Below are 20,034 nucleotides of genomic sequence, written 5' to 3'. Positions count from 1 at the left end.
TCAGCGCGCCTGTATAAAAACTGTGAAAACACACTTACTTTGCGAAGTATTGAGTTACATTACTGAGACATTACCGAGCCTTATTTCCTCATTTGGTTTCCTGATCCCTGATTTCCTGTTTCTCGTCCTTTGATTCTGCCGAGTCTACGATAGCCTGTTTGTGCCTCGCTCGACCTATTGCCTGTTTCACCGTTTTATGATTTTGCCTGACGTTCTGGATTGTTTACCGTCTTCATTTGTATTAATAAACACGCCTTCTGCGCTTACATCAGTCTCCCACCCATCTCTGACAGAATACTTCGCACTCCCTGACAAAGAGAAGCACATTCACCTGTTCATACGTCGTGTTCAGGAACAAAGTAATGTTAACGGGGCTAAAACAGCCACCGTCAAATGGTGCGGTTGGAGTTTTGGACTCAACTCTGATCAATAGTGGACTCGACTCGATTTCTTTTTTAATGACTTGGATTTGACTCGAACTTGAACACTGGGGACTCGAGACTGGACTCGACTACAACACTGGTAGTTAACACTTTTAGTCTGGATTTTTTTTGATGAGGGATATAAATCTAATATACCATGCACTGAAAGGCTGCGCCCCTCAGAAATCGGTACTACGCCAGTCACCTCAGAGAATCCACAATTTCAACCAGAGCCTCTAAGCGCATGGTTTATTAGGTTGCTCGTTGGAAAGATAACCTTGAAAGAGAAAAAAAGGATTCTGCAAAGAATTTTCAGGGCTATTTACCAAATCCACTTTTTATAGGAAGCCTGTGCTATTATCCAATAAGAGAGGCTTAAAGATCATGAATAGATTTAGATCATTATCAGATCTGGAGCTGGACAGTAGGTTAGTGTTTGGTATTAAATTCGTCTTTGGAGCTGGAGGGGATTGAATCAGATAGGCAAACACAGATGAGTCTAGTCACACACACAGTCACAGACACACACCAGGAGACAGAATCCATTGTTGGTTTACTGCTGGCACACGGCATGCGTGCTCTGTGTGTATGTCTGTGAGGGTGTTTGTGTCTGTGTGTATAGGTGGGCGTATGTGCAAAACGCCTGACTGACAAAGCCGAACAACACAATGTGTGTAACACCAGCTTCCAAAACACACAAACTCGTGGCCTGGTAGGCATAAAATCCCCCTCAGAAAATCCACTCAGAGCTCCCACCTGCTCCAGCAAACATGGTTTTAATGGAAAAGCCTTATTTGTTGTGGCTGTACACAAGCCCAGTTAGCTGGCAGAGAGAGGGAGAGGGGCTCGAGAGATTGGACTTGGAATAATATATAATATACCTGAGATTACGAGCAGCAGCACAGGGTCGAGCATCATGTCTTCCACAGATCCCCACGTGTCGTTACGAGACTTTATTTGCCCAACACTCAAGCCCACTCTCGCTCCTTCCCCCCGTTCCCTGTCTTCTTACACAATCAATAATCCCTCAATCATTATGTGCTATTGAGAGGACTATTACCTCTGCAAATGGTCGGAAATGGACATATCAATGTTGTGTCACGTCAGATGGAGTGGGACTTTGACTGAACATAGCGCCTAAGAGACAGAGAGTGAGAATGATTGATATTGAGATGCAGAGGATGAGGAAGCGGTAGAGACGGATGGAGCAAAAGCAAGTCTGGGGAAGAGGAAGGAGAGAGGGAGCTGTTTCTTTGCCCTGTTGCACCGAAGTGTGGAAGTCTGGCGTTATGAGCCATGACAGATAGTGGAGTGTGTATCTCCAGAGACCCATGAGCTTGAGCTGTGTCTGTCTGTCTGTCTGTCTGTCTGTCTGTCTGTCTGTCTGTCTGTCGTGTGTGTGTGTGTGTTGGTGGGATGAGAGATTACGTATACCAGTTGGTGAGGGTTGAGGAAAATGAGTTCATTTTGATAACCAAAGCATAACACACGTCCCAAATATAAAAAAAAAAGCAATGCATTTAATCATGCCTGTTGCAGATAAACAGTCAAATTTACATCAACGTGTGGTTCTTGTGTGTCACCGAGTGTGTGTTTGTGTCACTGCTGTAGATAGTGTGTCTGGTGGCGAAGGTAATAAGGCACACCCAAGATAGTGTGCTCCATTTACCTCAGTATGCATAACTCCGCATCACTGCCGAGGAGGGTCTGTACAGACTGCAGATTGGCAGTGGTATATTTAAGTAGGACAGATGGGTATTTCTTTGAGTCCAAATATGAATTTACACATCTCTATGTAGATACCCAGCTCTCGAGTAGTTTTACACAGACACGTTTGAGATTTACTCAGACGTCAGGTCAGATTAACAGGGAACATTTATCCAAACGTATGAATATGATTTAAATCCTGTTGGGTTAGCTTATTTTAGCTCTCTGGCTTACAAAATCTAAAAAATGTAAACGTACGAATGGCAGTGATTTCCTTTGACGGATTTTAAATGTATGGATTTAATGACACAGCCCCTCTTGCACTTGGCTCTCTTTTATATTTGTCCTTTTTCTGTGGCAGGACGATTGTACAGCATATATCTTGAATAGAAAAAAGACAACAACAACAATTTGTTGCACAAGTATTCATTTATTTTGGGTTTTCTGAAATCAATACAGGGTCAAAATTATACAAACAGGGTCAAAAATATACATACATCCACTTAAATTATTGTAGCTACTGCCTCATAGAGGCAAAACAAGGCAGTAGCTAGCCACTATGTCATAAGAATGAGTGTAACAATAGCGCACTGCGCACGCACATAAGCATTACAATCACCAGAACGACGAATCGTGATCTCGTGAGAAACCTCGCTATAACTTCGTAGTATCGGAAGATAATCGGCAGATAAAAAGATAAACGAAATTCACCTCGTGGTTCGCCAAGGCTGCTGATTCGATATCAAGTCGGTGGTGTTTGTTTTAAGAAAATTTACCTTTTGATTATCACAGCTTTTGTTTGGTCCTTCTGAAAGGTCAAATGAAAGGTTTTGTAAGGTTTTTTTTTTTTGAAGCTTTTCGGCAGATATATTGAAAAGCCGATATCGAACTCCTGCTATTCGCTTTAATTTTTAAATTTTTATTTTTTAGAGTCTTTACACTACACTTGTGAAACAAAAAATGTGCTCATTAGTACTAAATAATGCTTCTAAGAAGATTCGTGAACAAGTGCTTTCTTACTCTTTAAAAAATAGATCTAGTTCACAGCACTGTATTTTGAACAAAGGACAGTAAACAAAATACTCCAAGCCCTGATGCTGCTCACAGCTTGGTGATGCTCGCAAGAGATGAGGCGAGTAGAATTGATAACATGTATAGATGCTATATTTACTGTATGGACATGGTATCAGGAAACAATTTTATTTATAAGAAGTAACCACATGGACCCATAGGGGACCTATTTTTCATTCAGTGGTGCTGAAAGTTCAAAATGTCTTTTAACTTCAAGGTCAAGGCCTCTTAACTTCCTGTTAGTGATCATGATTGACAACTGCTGGTAGCTTCTCTGTGTCAACGTAAAAAGGGTTTGTTGAACAAATACAAGTTATTGGGAGGTGTCACCACTTTGCCAAGGTCTGGGAGAAGACCCAACCTGTCACCCTCAGCTGAGAGGAAATTGGTTCAGATGGTCAGGAAAAACCCAGGAATGACTACGGGGAGGACGGCCCCATATGGACAGTCGAAAGTCGCACTTGGAAGATGCCTCGGCTGAGGACTACAGTTAACTTGCTAACTTTAGGACTGCGGTTGTCATGAACAGTTTTGCACTCAAGTTTCCATCAATGAACAGTTTATAACATCAACAAAACAGACTTCATGTTAAAACTGTAATGAATTTCCTGGTTAGACAGTTATATTTTGTGACTATATAGGGCACAGTTATAGAAGTGAGTTATTTATAAATAACGTTGTCTGTTATCACCCAAATGAGGTTGGGTTCCCTTTTGAGTCTGGTTCCTCTCGAGGTTTCTTCCTCATGTCGTCTGAGGGAGATTTTCCTTGCCACCGTCACCACAGACTCGCTCATTGGGGATAGATTAGGGATAAAATTAGCTCATGTTTAAAGTATTTAATTTTCTGTAAAGCTGCTTTGCCACAGTGTCTACTGTTAAAAGCGCTATAAAAATAAACTTGACTTGACTCCGGCACAGGCCTGCTGTGAACTGGAAGCTCCTGGAACACCATTATCACTGTCTACAGCCAAGCAAGTTTTACATCGCCATGGACTGAGAGGCTGCCGTCCAAGAAGAAGCCCCTATTCCAAAATCAACACCTTCAAACTTGACTAAAGTTTGCAGCTGACCACATGGACAAAGAAAAAGCCTTCTGGAAAAAAGTTTTATGGTCAGCATAACCTCAAATCATCAGCTAGATGGTTGAAACTTGGATACAATTGGGTCTTCCAACAGGACGATGACTCCAAACATATCAAAGCTAACTGTGGAATGGATAAAGCAACATGAAGCTTTTGGAATGACCTCGACTCGATCAAAAATATGTGAACTGTGCTTAAAAGCTGGGTCAGTGCCAGCCAACCAACAAATTTAATTGAACTCCATCAACTCTGCCAAGAGGAGTGATCCAACCAGAATTCTGCCAGAAGCTTATTGATGGCTACCAAAAACATCTGGTGAATAAAGGTGAAACTTGCTAAGGAACATTTAGCCAAATATTACAGTGGTGCTTGAAAGTTTGTGAACCCTTTAGAATTTTCTATATTTCTGCATAAATATGACCTAAAACATCAGATTTTCACACAAGTCCTAAAAGTAGATAAAGAGAACTCAGTTAAACAAATGAGACAAAAATATTATACTTGGTCATTTATTTATTGAGGAAAATGATCCAATATTACATATCTGTGAGTGGCAAAAGTATGTGAACCTTTGCTTTCAGTATCTGGTGTGACCCCCTTGTACAGCAATAACTGCAACTAAACGTTTCCGGTAACTGCTGATCAGTCCTGCACACCGGCTTGGAGGAATTTTAGCCCATTCCTCCATACAGAACAGCTTCAACTCTGGGATGTTGGTGGGTTTCCTCACATGAACGGCTCGCTTCAGGTCCTTCCACAACATTTTCCATTGGATTAAGGTCTGGACTTTGACTTGGCCATTCCAAAACATTAACTTTATTCTTCTTTAACCATTCTTTGGTAGAACGACATGTGTGCTTAGGCTCGTTGTCTTGCTACATGACCCACCTTCTCTTGAGATTCAGTTCATGGACAGATGTCCTGACATTTTCCTTTAGAATTCGTTGGTATAATTCAGAATTCATTGTTCCATCAACGATGGCAAGCCGTCCTGGCCCAGATGCAGCAAAACAGGCCCAAACCATGATACTACTACCACCATGTTTCACAGATGGGATAAGGTTCTTATGCTGGAATGCAGTGTTTTCCTGTCTCCAAATGTAACGCTTCTCATTTAAACTAAAAAGTTCTATTTTGGTCTCATCCGTCCTCAAAATATTTTTCCAATAGCCTTCTGGCTTGTCCACGTGATTTTTAGCAAACTGCAGATGAGCAGCAATGTTCTTTTTGGAGAGCAGTGGCTTTCTCCTTGCAACCCTGCCATGCACACCATTGTTGTTCAGTGTTCTCCTGATGGTGGACTCATGAACATTAACATTAGCCAATGTGAGAGAGGCCTTCAGTTGCTTAGAAGTTGCCCTGGGGTCCTTTGTGACCTCACCAACTCTTACACACCTTGCTCTTGGAGTGATCTTTGTTGGTCGACCACTCCTGGGGAGGGTAACAATGAATTTCCTCCATTTGTACACAATTTGTCTGACTGTGGATTGGTGGAGTCCAAACTCTTTAGAGATGGTTTTGTAACCTTTTCCAGCCTGATGAGCATCAACAACGCTTTTTCTGAGGTCCTCAGAAATCTCTTTTGTTCGTGCCATGATACACTTCCACAGACATATGTGTTGTGAAGATCAGACTTTGATAGATCCCTGTTCTTTAAATAAAACAGGGTGCCCACTCACACCTGATCGTCATCCCATTGATTGAAAACACCTGACTCTAATTTCACCTTCAAATTAACTGTTAATCCTAGAGGTTCACATACTTTTGCCACTCACAGATATGTAATATTGGATCATTTTCCTCAATAATTAAATGACCGAGTATAATATTTTTGTCTCATTTGTTTAACTGGGTTCTCTTTATCTACTTTTAGGACTTGTGTGAAAATCTGATGACGTTTTAGGTCATATTTATGCAGAAATATAGAAAATTCTAAAGGGTTCACAAACTTTCAAGCACCACTGTAGGTGTGCCGTATGTATAGTTTTGAACATGCAAGTATGATTTTGATTTCAGAAAACTCAAAATAAATTAAAACCTGTGCATCTAATTCTGGTTTGTTTGTTTTTTCTAATGGTAAACCTGTACGCTGTACAATAATTCTGCCACAGAAAAAGAACAGTTCACATAGAAAGCCCAATATTGCCATGACATTCAAATCCATGATGAGTGTATACAGTCTTCTGACCTCAAGTGTATATCTTTTTTTTTTCCTTCTCTGAATTGTGTTCTGAAGCAGGAGGACAGCCGGTCATGTCCAAAGTGATTGTTTTTAGATATTGCGACCTAATGACTCCCCCCACCACCATCTGCCATTTTTAATAGCAGAATCCATGTACCTTATATTGTATTATGTGTCATCTTACCTGTTTATTAACTTGTTGGAAACTGGGAGCAGCTTGTATATAAATGCAGGGGATATATATATATATATATGGCGGCACGGTGGTGTAGTGGTTAGCGCTGTCGCCTCACAGCAAGAAGGTCCTGGGTTCGAGTCCCTGGGCCGGCGAGGGCCTTTCTGTGTGGAGTTTGCATGTTCTCCCCGTGTCCGCGTGGGTTTCCTCCGGGTGCTCCGGTTTCCCCCACAGTCCAAAGACATGCAGGTTAGGTTAACTGGTGACTCTAAATTGACCGTAGGTGTGAGTGTGAATGGTTGTCTGTGTCTCTGTGTCAGCCCTGTGATGACCTGGCGACTTGTCCAGGGTGTACCCCGCCTTTCGCCCGTAGTCAGCTGGGATAGGCTCCAGCTTGCCTGCGACCCTGTAGAAGGATAAAGCGGCTAGAGATGATGAGATGATATATATATATATATATATATATAATTGTTTTGAATATTTTATTTTCGATGAGAATAGCTTGCATAGTCGCAGAAAATTCACTCTGTTATTTTCAGCAGTCATGTAATTACTTCATTGCATCTAGCCTAATGGGCCCTTTGGGGCTAGAGAGCATTATGTAAGTATCTTGGCAACATCATGATGTATTGCTGTCTTGGAGGCTCATTTCAAATCATTTACATATGTTTGCAGGTAATTTCTTAGTTACTGAAGCACTGTCTTCTGCGACATCGATCTATGAAATACTGTAGCTCAGGCAACAAAGCATGCTTTCTGTCTCTGACACGTCTATAGACGTAGAATTCCATATATGAACACAAAAACAATGCTGTCTTTTTCCCCCTCCCTTTTGTCTAATTTATTTACGACTTAACAAATTTTGTTCATTTGTCATTGTTACACAGTCACATGCTGATTTGTCACTGGTCTTCCTTTCTGTTTCTCGTTCTCACTGTGACTTTTATTGGTTTCCATTCACTGTTAATGAAAAGCAATACACACACATCCTTTTATACAACCCTGTTCCAACTTTTTTGGAATCGAAGTACAAATTGTAAATAAAAACAGAATGCAATAATTTACAAATCTCAAAAACTGATATTGTATTCACAATAAAACATAGACAACATATCAAATGTCGAAAGTGAGACATTTTGAAATTTCATGCCAAATATTGGCTCATTTGAAATTTCATGACAGCAACACATCTCAAAAAAGTTGGGACAGGGGCAATAAGAGGCTGGAAAAGCTAAAGGTACAAAAAAGGAACAGCTGGAGGACCAAATTGCAACTCATTAGGTCAATTGGCAATAGGTCATTAACATGACTGGGTATAAAAAGAGCATCTTGGAGTGGCAGCGGCTCTCAGAAGTAAAGATGGGAAGAGGATCACCAATCCCCCTAATTCTGCACCGACAAATAGTGGAGCAATATCAGAAAGGAGTTCGACAGTGTAAAATTGCAAAGAGTTTGAACATATCATCATCTACAGTGCATAATATCATCAAAAGATTCAGAGAATCTGGAAGAATCTCTGTGCGTAAGGGTCAAGGCCAGAAAACCATACTGGGTGCCCGTGATCTTCGGGCCCTTAGACGGCACTGCATCACATACAGGCATGCTTCTGTATTGGAAATCACAAAATGGGCTCAGGAATATTTCCAGAGAACATTATCTGTGAACACAATTCACTGTGCCATCCGCCGTTGCCAGCTAAAACTCTATAGTTCAAAGAAGAAGCCGTATCTAAACATGATCCAGAAGCGCAGACGTCTTCTCTGGACCAAGGCTCATTTAAAATGGACTGTGGCAAAGTGGAAAACTGTTCTGTGGTCAGACGAACCAAAATTTGAAGTTCTTTATGGAAATCAGGGGCGCCGTGTCATTCGGACTAAAGAGGAGAAGGACGACCCAAGTTGTTCTCAGCGCTCAGTTCAGAAGCCTGCATCTCTGATGGTATGGGGTTGCATTAGTGCGTGTGGCATGGGCAGCTTACACATCTGGAAAGACACCATCAATGCTGAAAGGTATATCCAGGTTCTAGAGCAACATATGCTCCCATCCAGACGACGTCTCTTTCAGGGAAGACCTTGCATTTTCCAACATGACAATGCCAAACCACATACTGCATCAATTACAGCATCATGGCTGCGTAGAAGAAGGGTCCGGGTACTGAACTGGCCAGCCTGCAGTCCAGATCTTTCACCCATAGAAAACATTTGGCGCATCATAAAACGGAAGATACGACAAAAAAGACCTAAGACAGTTGAGCAACTAGAATCCTACATTAGACAAGAATGGGTTAACATTCCTATCCCTAAACTTGAGCAACTTGTCTCCTCAGTCCCCAGACGTTTACAGACTGTTGTAAAGAGAAAAGGGGATGTCTCACAGTGGGAAACATGGCCTTGTCCCAACTTTTTTGAGATGTGTTGTTGTCATGAAATGTAAAATCACCTAATTTTTCTCTTTAAATGATACATTTTCTCAGTTTAAACATTTGATATGTCATCTATGTTCTATTCTGAATAAAATATGGAATTTTGAAACTTCCACATCATTGCATTCCGTTTTTATTTACAATTTGTACTTTGTCCCAACTTTTTTTGGAATCGGGGTTGTAAATACCGAATGCGCTCGCTTTCTGCATCTCAAATTATTTCCACTTCAGTGCGACGCTCTTACATCATTTTCTTACCCTTATCCCTCCATGTGTCTCAGGTGTTAGCGAAGAAAGTGTTCACACTCTACAGTCTGGCAGTGCAGCAACTGTCTAAGCAGGATCACTATGATTTTGGCCTACGTGCGCTCACCTCTCTGCTCCGCTATGCTGGAAAGAAACGCCGAGTCTGTCCCGATGTTGCAGATGAAGAGGTGACACGTGCATACACACAGTCACATATTCACACACAGAAAAGACTGCACACAATCAATAGAGGCAAACACACTTTTTTGCCATATTATACTACAAATACAGACCTGGAGTGATTTATTCATACTTTAGCAGAAGTGTCCTATTTGCATGCATGTGTGAGTATGTTTACAGTGTTTTATATTGTGTCACTCTTGATAGAAATTTAACACAAAAATCTCTGCTTTACACCCTGTTGGGGATCCTGGCTGTGATAAAAAATGTATCAAAGAGGACAAAACTTGAAAGGAAGCTTAGGGGAAAAAAAAAACCTCATCTACCTGAATACAAACTTGACTCGTCTTTCTTTTTCTTTGTGAATAATGAAACACGGTTTTAGCACTGCTCTTTTCCTTATGTTGATGATAAAGTAAAGAAAAACGCATACAGAACTAAACATCAACACGCATTATGTCATATATTGATATCGGAGCAGTTTTGTTGAATAGTTAAGGTTATGACTAAAGTGTCGGTTTGAGAAATGGGCGTTTGAGGAGTTTAATAAACTTTTCCTGTTGAACCCCAGATCCTGCTCATGTCGATGAAGGACATGAACATTGCGAAGCTGACCACGATTGACCTCCCACTGTTTAATGGGATAATCCAGGACCTGTTTCCTGCTGTAGACACACCCACCATCGACTATGGCAAGGTATGACTAGGTGATCAATTTCATAGGAATTAAAAGGTATCGCCCCATTTTTTAAAAAAAATGTCAAAATGTATCAGTCACCGATGCTGCATTTTTTCATCTTTGGATTAATCCTGTATTGCTAAATATATATGTTAAATTACTAGGTTCTACAAACTTGTATGTGTTACAGGTCAAAAAAATTCAACCTAGGTTTTTTTGTTTTTTTTTTTAATCTGGGTTAAAATTTTTAACCTAGTTCATAATTTCCAACCGAGATAAAATTTTGGATTATCAAAGATACTTAAAAGGGATTTTTCCGTCACCACTTCTTCTCTGTCTACACCTACCTAGTATTTCCTCTTGTCTGTCTACCTAATTAGCATTTTTTTTTCTCTCATCTCATTATCTCTAGCCGCTTTATCCTGTTCTACAGGGTCGCAGGCAAGCTGGAGCCTATCCCAGCTGACTACGGGCGAAAGGCGGGGTACACCCTGGACAAGTCGCCAGGTCATCACAGGGCTGACACATAGACACAGACAACCATTCACACTCACATTCACACCTACGGTCAATTTAGAGTCACCAGTTAACCTAACCTGCATGTCTTTGGACTGTGGGGGAAACCGGAGCACCCGGAGGAAACCCACGCGGACACGGGGAGAACATGCAAACTCCACACAGAAAGGCCCTCGCCGGCCACGGGGCTTGAACCCGGACCTTCTTGCTGTGAGGCGACAGCGCTAACCACTACACCACCGTGCCGCCCCGCATTTTTTTTTTTGCATATCTTTTTCCATACTTAACTGGGATTTGAACTCAGAACCTTCTGATTCTTAACCCAACACTTTAAAGGTAGGCTGCCTTTCAGATTTTTCAAGTGTAGGTCATGAAAAGAATTTTCCCAACACCCAATTATTTTTGTTGAGTGGACCAAAAACTACTGAATTTGAATCACAGACTTCCAATTTTATTCTTTTTTTAAAATAGAACAATTAATGAATTTAAGGCCACGTGGCCCTAAATTCTCCGCTATTTTTTCCTGCTTCACCATGACCCAATTCAAGATACTACGTCATGCATCATGTGGTGGGCTTTCCCTGTTCGCGCAAGGCATTGTGGGATATAAATTTGAAACAGGAGAGAAAAATGGAGGACGTGAGTGTGCGAATGACGACTACAGTCCCGGAAAGCGAAAAGAAAAGGACCAAACTAGTAAATATCACCAGTCAGTGCACGATCAAGGTAAACCTGTAGATGGCAGTAATGCAACACTGTGGATGCCAGCTGCTGTAAAACCCAAAAGAAGAAGAAGAAGGAGGTAAACCTGCGCATGCGCACACGGACTTCCTCTGTCTGCTTGACTGCATGAAGCGAGCGATTTCATGCACATTATTAGCTCGGGAATCCTCTCAAATTAAATAACTTCCCAGCCACAGAACGGCCTGATATTTTGTGAGATATTACAGAAATAAACATATATCACAATGAGCAAATTTCAGAAGGAACTCAATTTCACCGATTTTGTGAAATCGAAAGGCCGTCTAGCTTTAACCACTAGACCAGCGACAATCACAATGGAAAGAGTGATGTGTATTTTGAATTTATTAATGAGTCCAGCCTTATTACATCATCAAATATTTAAAATACAAAAATGTTCCCAAATCCTAACCCTAGATATAGTAAGTCTTCCTAATCCAAGTAGCAAATTATGAACTGGGTTAAAAATGCTAACCGAGGTTGAAAAATTCCACCCGACCTACCATTCTGACCTGTAACATGTGCATCGGTGGTTATGGGATATGGCATGCCCAGCACCTATTGAGCTCCACTTTAGGCTACTGATCATGTGTCTTTCTCAGAAATGGGTTTCCTAATTCATAAAACATATTTATTGATCAGCAAAGCAATACATGTCTTGCGTGAGTGATGAAGTCACATGTATTTCTGACAATATTCACATGTATTTCTGCAAAATTCTTACAAATATGCTCTATTGCACTGTACATATTAAAATATATATATATATATACAAAAAAATTAAAAATGTAATATATAGGCTATCCTAAAATTATTGTTTAAAGGAAATAACAAGGGCGGCACGGTGGTGTAGTGGTTAGCGCTGTCGCCTCACAGCAAGAAGGTTCTGGGTTCGAGCCCCGTGGCCGGCGAGGGCCTTTCTGTGCGGAGTTTGCATGTTCTCCCCGTGTCCGCGTGGGTTTCCTCCGGGTGCTCCGGTTTCCCCCACAGTCCAAAGACATGCAGGTTAGGTTAACTGGTGACTCTAAATTGACCGTAGGTGTGAATGTGAGTGTGAATGGTTGTCTGTGTCTATGTGTCAGCCCTGTGATGACCTGGCGACTTGTCCAGGGTGTACCCCGCCTTTCACCCGTAGTCAGCTGGGATAGGCTCCAGCTTGCCTGCGACCCTGTAGAACAGGATAAAGCGGCTAGAGATGATGAGATGAGATGAGATATGAAAGAATGTCCCTTTACACACTCATCCAGAAGGGTAATTTTTCACAAGGCCATCTGTCTACAGCAGAAAAAAATAAAATAACAAAACACGCCTGGAAAAATCCCAAGGGAGTCTGGAGCCAGATTCGTGACGTCACCTGCGGAAGCACCAGCAGGCTGCGCGAGCTTGCACGGTTTCAGTGCACAGCCTGTGTAGACCAAGTTTAGCAGCGAGCGATTTTGCATTGAAATATGGAATTGTCACCTGAGTGCAATGTGAGAAACAATGAGTACTAATCCCATCAAGATTGGTGTTGCTACACCCTCCTACGATACATCTGTTAACCATTTTAATAATTACGCGATAACGTTGAAGAAATTTGCAGAAAACCACCAGGTCGTTTTCTCATAAACAAACCAGCACTGATGTAGGATTCAGAGGGAGGTGTCCCGCATGCGACGTCACGAAAATCAATGTTTGCCGGAAAATCCAAATGCCAAGTTTTTTCAGAGGCGGACCAATTCGCCTCAAATGGCTTGATTTCAACTGAATTTTTCTGGTATTGCGCAAGGTACAAAAAATTGCGCAAAATGTGACAGATATTTGACCAAAGTTCAATATAAAATAGGAGAATTACATTGATCTCGCTCCTGAATTTACCCGTGATATACACTTTAACTAATATCAGCTCTAAGCTGGGTGGGTAATGAATTCCACCAAACCGGCGTAGCCACAGCAAAAGCCTTATCTCCTATAGTCTTCTTAGTCGTTAGCACAGGAGGTGCAAATAACTGTTCGTTATTTGAGCGTAGTTCATATATTGACGCTACTTTAAGGCAGAGAAGGTCAGTGATGGATGACAGGGCATGGCCCTGTAAAGCCTGAAAAGTAATTAAAATAATTTTCAATATAATCAAATTCAGATTCAAATGACTCTCTTTGCATACGTGTTCCCTTGTGCATCGAATGGTAGTCACTCAGATCAGTCTGATTTAGCTCGGAATCATTAAACATGTCTCATACGACTTAAATCTGTTTCATCCTCGCTCTGTATCGTGTATTATGCATACAAGGTGCAAGCAAGGCTTCAGCAAAAACTTCAGGTCCCCCTTTGTGTACCAGGGTAGTGTGTGAGTGCCTATACGCGACAGATATACAGATGTGTAACCCAGTATGTGTCTCGTCGCCTACACATCTCAAGTCCAGACAGGCAGGAACTGCTTCATGTATCAGCAGCAATCAAGTGTAAAAGAGAGGAGGTAGAGGAACAGCGTGTACCCACATTCATATGTTTAAAGGCACATACACACATTTGCATTCATACAAACACGCATACAGTGCTCAGCGTAAATGAGTACACCCCACAACAAAAACTCCTCCATCTAGTACTTTGTATGGCCTCCATGATTTTTAATGACAGCACCGAGTCTTCTAGGCACGGAATGAACAAGTCGGCGACATTTTGCAACATCAGTCTTTTTCCGTTCTTCAACAACGACCTCTTTTAGTGACTGGATGCTGGATGGAGAGTGATGCTCAACTTGTCTCTTCAGAATTCCCCAGAGGTGTTCGATTGGGTTCAGATCAGGAGACATACTCGGCCACTGAATCACTTTCACCCTGTTCTTCTTCAGAAATCCAACAGTGGCCTTAGATGTGTGTTTAGTCATGTTGGAAAAGTGCACGACGACCAAGGGCACGGAGTGATGGTAGCATCTTCTCTTTCAGTACAGAGCAATACATCTGTGAATTCATGATGCCATCAATGAAATGCAGCTCCCCGACACCAGCAGCACTCATGCAGCCCCACATAAGGACACTGCCACCACCATGTTTCACTGTAGGCACCAGGCAGTTTTCTTTGTATTCCTCATCTTTGCGACGCCATACAGTTTTGAAGCCATCAGTTCTAAAAACATTTATCTTGGTCTCATCGCTCCAGAGTATAGAGTCCCAGTAGGCTTCATCTTTGTCAGCGTGGGCCCTGGCAAACTCTAGGCGGGCTTTTTTGTGCCTGGGCTTTAGGAGAGGCTTCTTTCGTGGACGGCATCCATGCATGCCATTCCTCTGCAGTGTACGCCGTATTGTGTCACGGGAAATAGTCACCCCAGTTTGGCTTTCTACTTCTTTAGATAACTGCAGTCAACTTGCATGCCAGTTTTCTTCAACCCTTCTCATCAGAAGACGCTCCTGTCGAGGTGTTAACTTCCGTGGACGACCTGGACGTCTCTGTGAGATGGTTGCAGTTCCATCTTTCTTAAATTTTTGTACCACTTTTGCGACAGTATTCTGACTGATAAGTAAAGCTTTGCTGATCTTCTTGTCGCCTTCACCTTTGTGGTGCAAAGAAATTATTTTCTTTGGGGAATTCTGAAGAGACAAGTTGAGCATCACTCTCCATCCAGCATCCAGTCACTAAAAGAGGTCGTTGTTGAAGAACGGAAAAAGATCGATGTTGCAAAATGTCGCCAGCTTGTTCATTCCATGCCTAGAAGACTTGGTGCTGTCATTAAAAATCATGGCGGCCGGGGGCGTCGTGGCTCAGGTGGCTAAGGCGCCATACCATAAATCCGGGGACCCGGGTTCGATTCCGACCCGAGGTCATTTCCCGATCCCTCCCCGTCTCTCTCTCCCACTCATTTCCTGTCCTGTCTCTACACTGTCCTATCCAATAAAGGTGAAAAAAAGCCCAAAAAATATCTTTAAAAAAAAAAAATCATGGCGGCCATACAAAGTACTAGATGTAGGGGTTTTGGTTGTGGGGTGTACTCATTTACACTCAGCACTGTACACTGACGACAGGCTTTCCCCTATACCATATGCTCTCATCTGTCCATTTTGCATTGGGAAGTTTTTCATTGCAGCGTCATGTTGAGCAAAGTGCTCCACCCTCAGCTCTTAATGCTAATGTATTCCTGCTAAGATGCTTCTGATCTCTTCTCTTTTCGTGCTTCTGTACACAGTTAATGAGGTAAAAAAAAAAGAAATGAGAGAGGGATTGAATTAGAGTGAGAGTGCTTTAATGCCTTTGGAGTAATCTGGCTCTGAAGAGTGTGTGTGTGTTTCACTCTAGGGGGTGCTGGGATTGTTTATGGTTATTAAGTTCGAGACATACTTCTTGCCAGTTCATTTGTACTTGCTGATCAACTTGGGATCCAAACCAATAATATTGCACAGTTCTATTACCCTCTTAAGGATAATTGAACTTTAAAAAAAAAAAAAACAAGAAAAAAATGGCTATTTATTCATCAGCCCTGTTTTATCTCCTGTACGGTTATGCATGTTTTCCATGTGCGATTCTTTTCTTTGTAGCTGAGAGAAACGATAGAAGCAGAGCTTCGGCAAAGCGGCCTGCAGGTCACTCCCTTCACCATGACCAAAGTCCTTCAGCTGTACGAAACCAAGAACTCGCGCCATTCCTCCATGATCGTAGGGAAGACGGGCAGTGGCAAAACAGTCACCTGGAGGATCTTACAGAACACCCTGACCACCATGCACCACAAAGGCGAACCTGGATTCAACTTCGTCCGTGTGAGTCCTCGGAACGTTTTCACGTTCACTCCCCTTTTCGAGATTCACGTTGTATTGCGCCGATTCAGTATTGCGATAACGCCGATTTATTCGGCGCCTTTGCTTCTGCAGTTCGCTCATGTCGTCCTTTACACCAGCAGTTCTCCAACAACAATACACTGACGAAGGAGGCAGAATACTTAAAGCACGAGCATACACAAAGCATTCGCTCTGCACAACATCAGATCACACGTAACAGCAATACACTTTACACATTCACTCTTAATGTCTTAATTGCTTCCGAGTTCAACGAAGGAATCCAAAAATACGCGAACAATACAGCAAGCCACGATTTTCCGTGAATATAAATATCAATTACAAAGAGCAAGCGTTTCAAAGCACAGCCATTATTCCAGACAAAGGCTCACTCCAACAATAGGACAACATAAGTTTGTCTCATTATCTCGAACACGGGATGATTTGATGCCAAAGATGAAGCGCTGATGTGACTCCGAGCTCCTTCTAAAGCTGCTGTTGTCTGAGGCTATCCTAAGGCATTCATTAGTATGAAAATGAGCCACCGTTAGCGAGCGCTGTAACCCACCGTCGCCTCGCATCCCTGACACCAAAACAACAGTCATCAAAGGCTCTCTCCACAGGTATTGCGGTGCACTTCAGGATGCTTAACACAGAACAAAAGCACTCCAGATTTTCAGCTAACACAGTGCAGTTTTGATAAAACGACCGAGCTTCGTATGCTAGCACACTATAATTGGTAGCACTTACAACACATTGTTGTGATAATATATGTTTTCTTGTGCATGCCTTTTTGAGGAATGTGTGCAATTCTAATCCAGTTATCAGAGACTACAATTATATCTGATTATATTTTTCCACGGTGGCCCTTTTCCCACCCATTTCATGCGCTTGGTAGTGAGCAATAAGACGGTTCGAGCCATTTTCAATTTGTGACGTGGTTCATTTGTGACTGCACCTCAAGCATGATTATAGACTGAGAACTGCATCATGTACAACCCCAAATCAGAAAAAGTTGGGATGGTGTTTACTGTGACTTGGATTTCATCGCAGACAGCATGAACCCAAGATATTTTACGCTTCATTTCATTTCTTAACATACATGCGGTTCAGACCTGCAACACATTCCAAAAAAAGTTGGGACGGGGGAAATTAGGGCTAGTAATGAGATAAAACGGGCGGCACGGTGGTGTAGTGGTTAGCGCTGTCGCCTCACAGCAAGAAGGTTCCGGGTTTGGCCTTCACGGCCGACGAGGGCCTTTCTGTGTGGAGTTTGCATGTTCTCCCCGTGTCTGCGTGGGTTTCCTCCGGGTGCTCCGGTTTCCCCCACAGTCCAAAGACATGCAGGTTAGGTTAACTGGTGACCCTAAGGCCAAGTTTACATTAGACCGTATCTGTCTCGTTTTCTTCGCGGATGCACTGTCCGTTTACATTAAAACGCCTGGAAACGCCGGGAAACGGGAATCCGCCAGGGTCCACGTATTCAATCCAGATCGTGTCTGGTCCGGTGCTGTGTAAACATTCAGAATACGCGGATATGCTGTGCTGAGCTCTAGCTGGCGTCGTCATTGGACAACGTCACTGTGACATCCAACTTCCTGATTCGCTGGCGTTGGTCATGTGACGCGACTGCTGAAAAACGGCGCGGACTTCCGCCTTGTATCACCTTTCATTAAAGAGTATAAAAGTATGAAAATACTGCAAATACTGATGCAAATACTGCCCATTGTGTAGTTATGATTGTCTTTAGGCTTGCCATCCTTCCACTTGCAAGTGGTAAGTGACGCGCACTGGGATCACACACACAGCGGCTCAGTCCCGAATCACTGCTCGTGCACTTCACTCGCGCGCTGTGTGAGCTGCGCAGGGCCGGAGTGCGCACCCTCCAGAGGGCACTCGCTGTTCAGGGCGGAGTGATTTGGAGCGCAGGATGCCTGCGGAGCCGAGCGTATCCGTGTATTGGCGTTGCTGTGTGCACGCGAATCGTGTATTGGCGTTGCTGTGTGCACGCTAATCGTTTTAAAAACGTTAATCTGATGAGCCGCTGATACGGTCTAATGTAAACCCCACCTAAATTGACCGTAGGTGTGAATGTGTGTGAATAGTTGAGAGGACAAAACCTCTCTGATAATCCAGTAGAAGGCAACTAGTGTAATTCTTGCCTAGAAACTTTGCAGCCATGTCAGTGAAGTGATATGCCGAATAGATAGATAGAATGAGATAAATAATGGAGCGGTTTGAAACGGGTAACTGTAATCATGACTTGGTATAAATCAATATCCAGGAAAGGCCTAGGAGCAAAGATGAGCTGAGGATCTCCAGTCAACAAATGCATGAGAAAATATTAAAATATTTTAAAACAGTATCGCTCAAAGAATGTTAAGATTCGGATATTTCACCCTCTAAGGTGCGTAATATCATTAAACGATTCAAGGAATCATTTCAGTGTGGAAAGGGCAAGAGCGCAAGCCAAAGCTGAACACCCGTGATCTCCGATCCCTCAGACGGCACTGCATCAAGAACCGTCATTCATCTATAGCTGATATAACCACATGGGCTCGGGATTACTTTGGCAAGCCTTTGGCCAGCTACAATACAGAGTTACATCCACAAATGCCAGTTAAAACTTTACTGTACAAAAAGGAAGCCTTTTATTAACTGAGTCCAGAAGCGCCATCAACTTCTCTGGGCTCGGAGATATCTGGGATGGACCATCACACAGAGGAAATGTGGATTGTGGTCAGACGAATCAGTATTCCAAGTCTTTTTTTGTAAGAACTGGATGCTCTGTGTTCTGCACCAAAGATGAAAACGAACACCCAGACTGTTACCAGCAACAAGTCTAAAAGCCAGGGTCTGTCATGGTATGGGTTTGTGTCAATGCCCTTGGCAAACGTAATTTACACTTCTGTGATGGCAGCATTAATGCAGAAAAATACACTGAGATTTTGGAGCAGCACATGCTGCCTTCAAGATGATATCTTTTCCAGGGAGATTTCAGCAACACAATGCAAAGCCACATTCTGCACACATTACAAAGGCAGGGCTGCAGAAGAAGAGGGTGCCTGGCCCATCTGCCCCAATAGAGAATGTGTGGAGAATTTTGAAAGAAGAAATATGGCAATGATGAGTCTGTACTGTTGCACACCTTCAGACCTGTTTGCAGGAAGAATGGGACAAAATAACACCTGAAACGCTTCATCACTTGGTGTCTTCAGTCCCTAAACATCTTTAAGTGTTGTGAGAAGGAATGGCAACGTTACAAAGTGCTAAATGCTTTACCGTCCCAACTTTTTTGAAAACGTATTGCAAGAATCAAAATTGAAATGCGTTTATTTAAACAAAATAATACAATTCATGAGGTAAAACATCAAATAATGTGCTGTTTGTATTGTTTTGAGTCCAATGCAGGTCAAAGGCTCACCAGCCGTAGGGCGATGAGCTGTTGCCATCATGCGGCGTCCATCGTCCGTCCGTCCACAATTCACAAAAATCACTACTCCTCCCTGAGTTTTCAATGGATTTTGATTCTGATTGTTTTGCTTAAAAGATCTAATCAGTGTGCACAAAAGTTACTCCCTACTTTTGTGATTTCTCATTAACAAATTGCTAATTAGGCCGATTTAACGAACTTTCAGGAAAATCACTACTCCTTCCCAGTGTTGTATAAAGTACTGGGAAATCACACTGAAGTAAAAGTATTGGTACCCTTCCAAAAAATGACTTTGGTAAAAGTCAAAGTCACTGACTGAAATGTTACTTGAGTTAAAGTCTTAAACTATCTGACATTTCTTGCACTTAAGTATGACAAGTAATGCAAAAATAAATGTACTCAAGTAATGTAATTAAAAGTACACATAAAAGTA

At 42.3% G+C, this 20,034-nt stretch overlaps 1 protein-coding gene across 1 annotated transcript in view; it reads left to right on the top strand.

Moving 5' to 3' along the window:
* Positions 1–20,034, top strand: part of dnah2 (dynein, axonemal, heavy chain 2) — a 432,951-nt gene that overhangs the window by 296,225 nt on the left and 116,692 nt on the right. Inside the window, exons 40-42 of the mRNA XM_060919614.1 lie at positions 9,345–9,497; positions 10,061–10,186; positions 15,935–16,153. Of these exons, the coding sequence (XP_060775597.1) occupies positions 9,345–9,497; positions 10,061–10,186; positions 15,935–16,153 (498 nt within the window). The remainder of the gene's footprint in view (positions 1–9,344; positions 9,498–10,060; positions 10,187–15,934; positions 16,154–20,034) is intronic.

This window comes from Neoarius graeffei, chromosome 1 (genome assembly GCF_027579695.1).
Source record: "Neoarius graeffei isolate fNeoGra1 chromosome 1, fNeoGra1.pri, whole genome shotgun sequence".
Lineage (NCBI taxonomy): Eukaryota > Metazoa > Chordata > Actinopteri > Siluriformes > Ariidae > Neoarius > Neoarius graeffei.
This window is presented reverse-complemented; position numbering and strand designations above follow the sequence as displayed.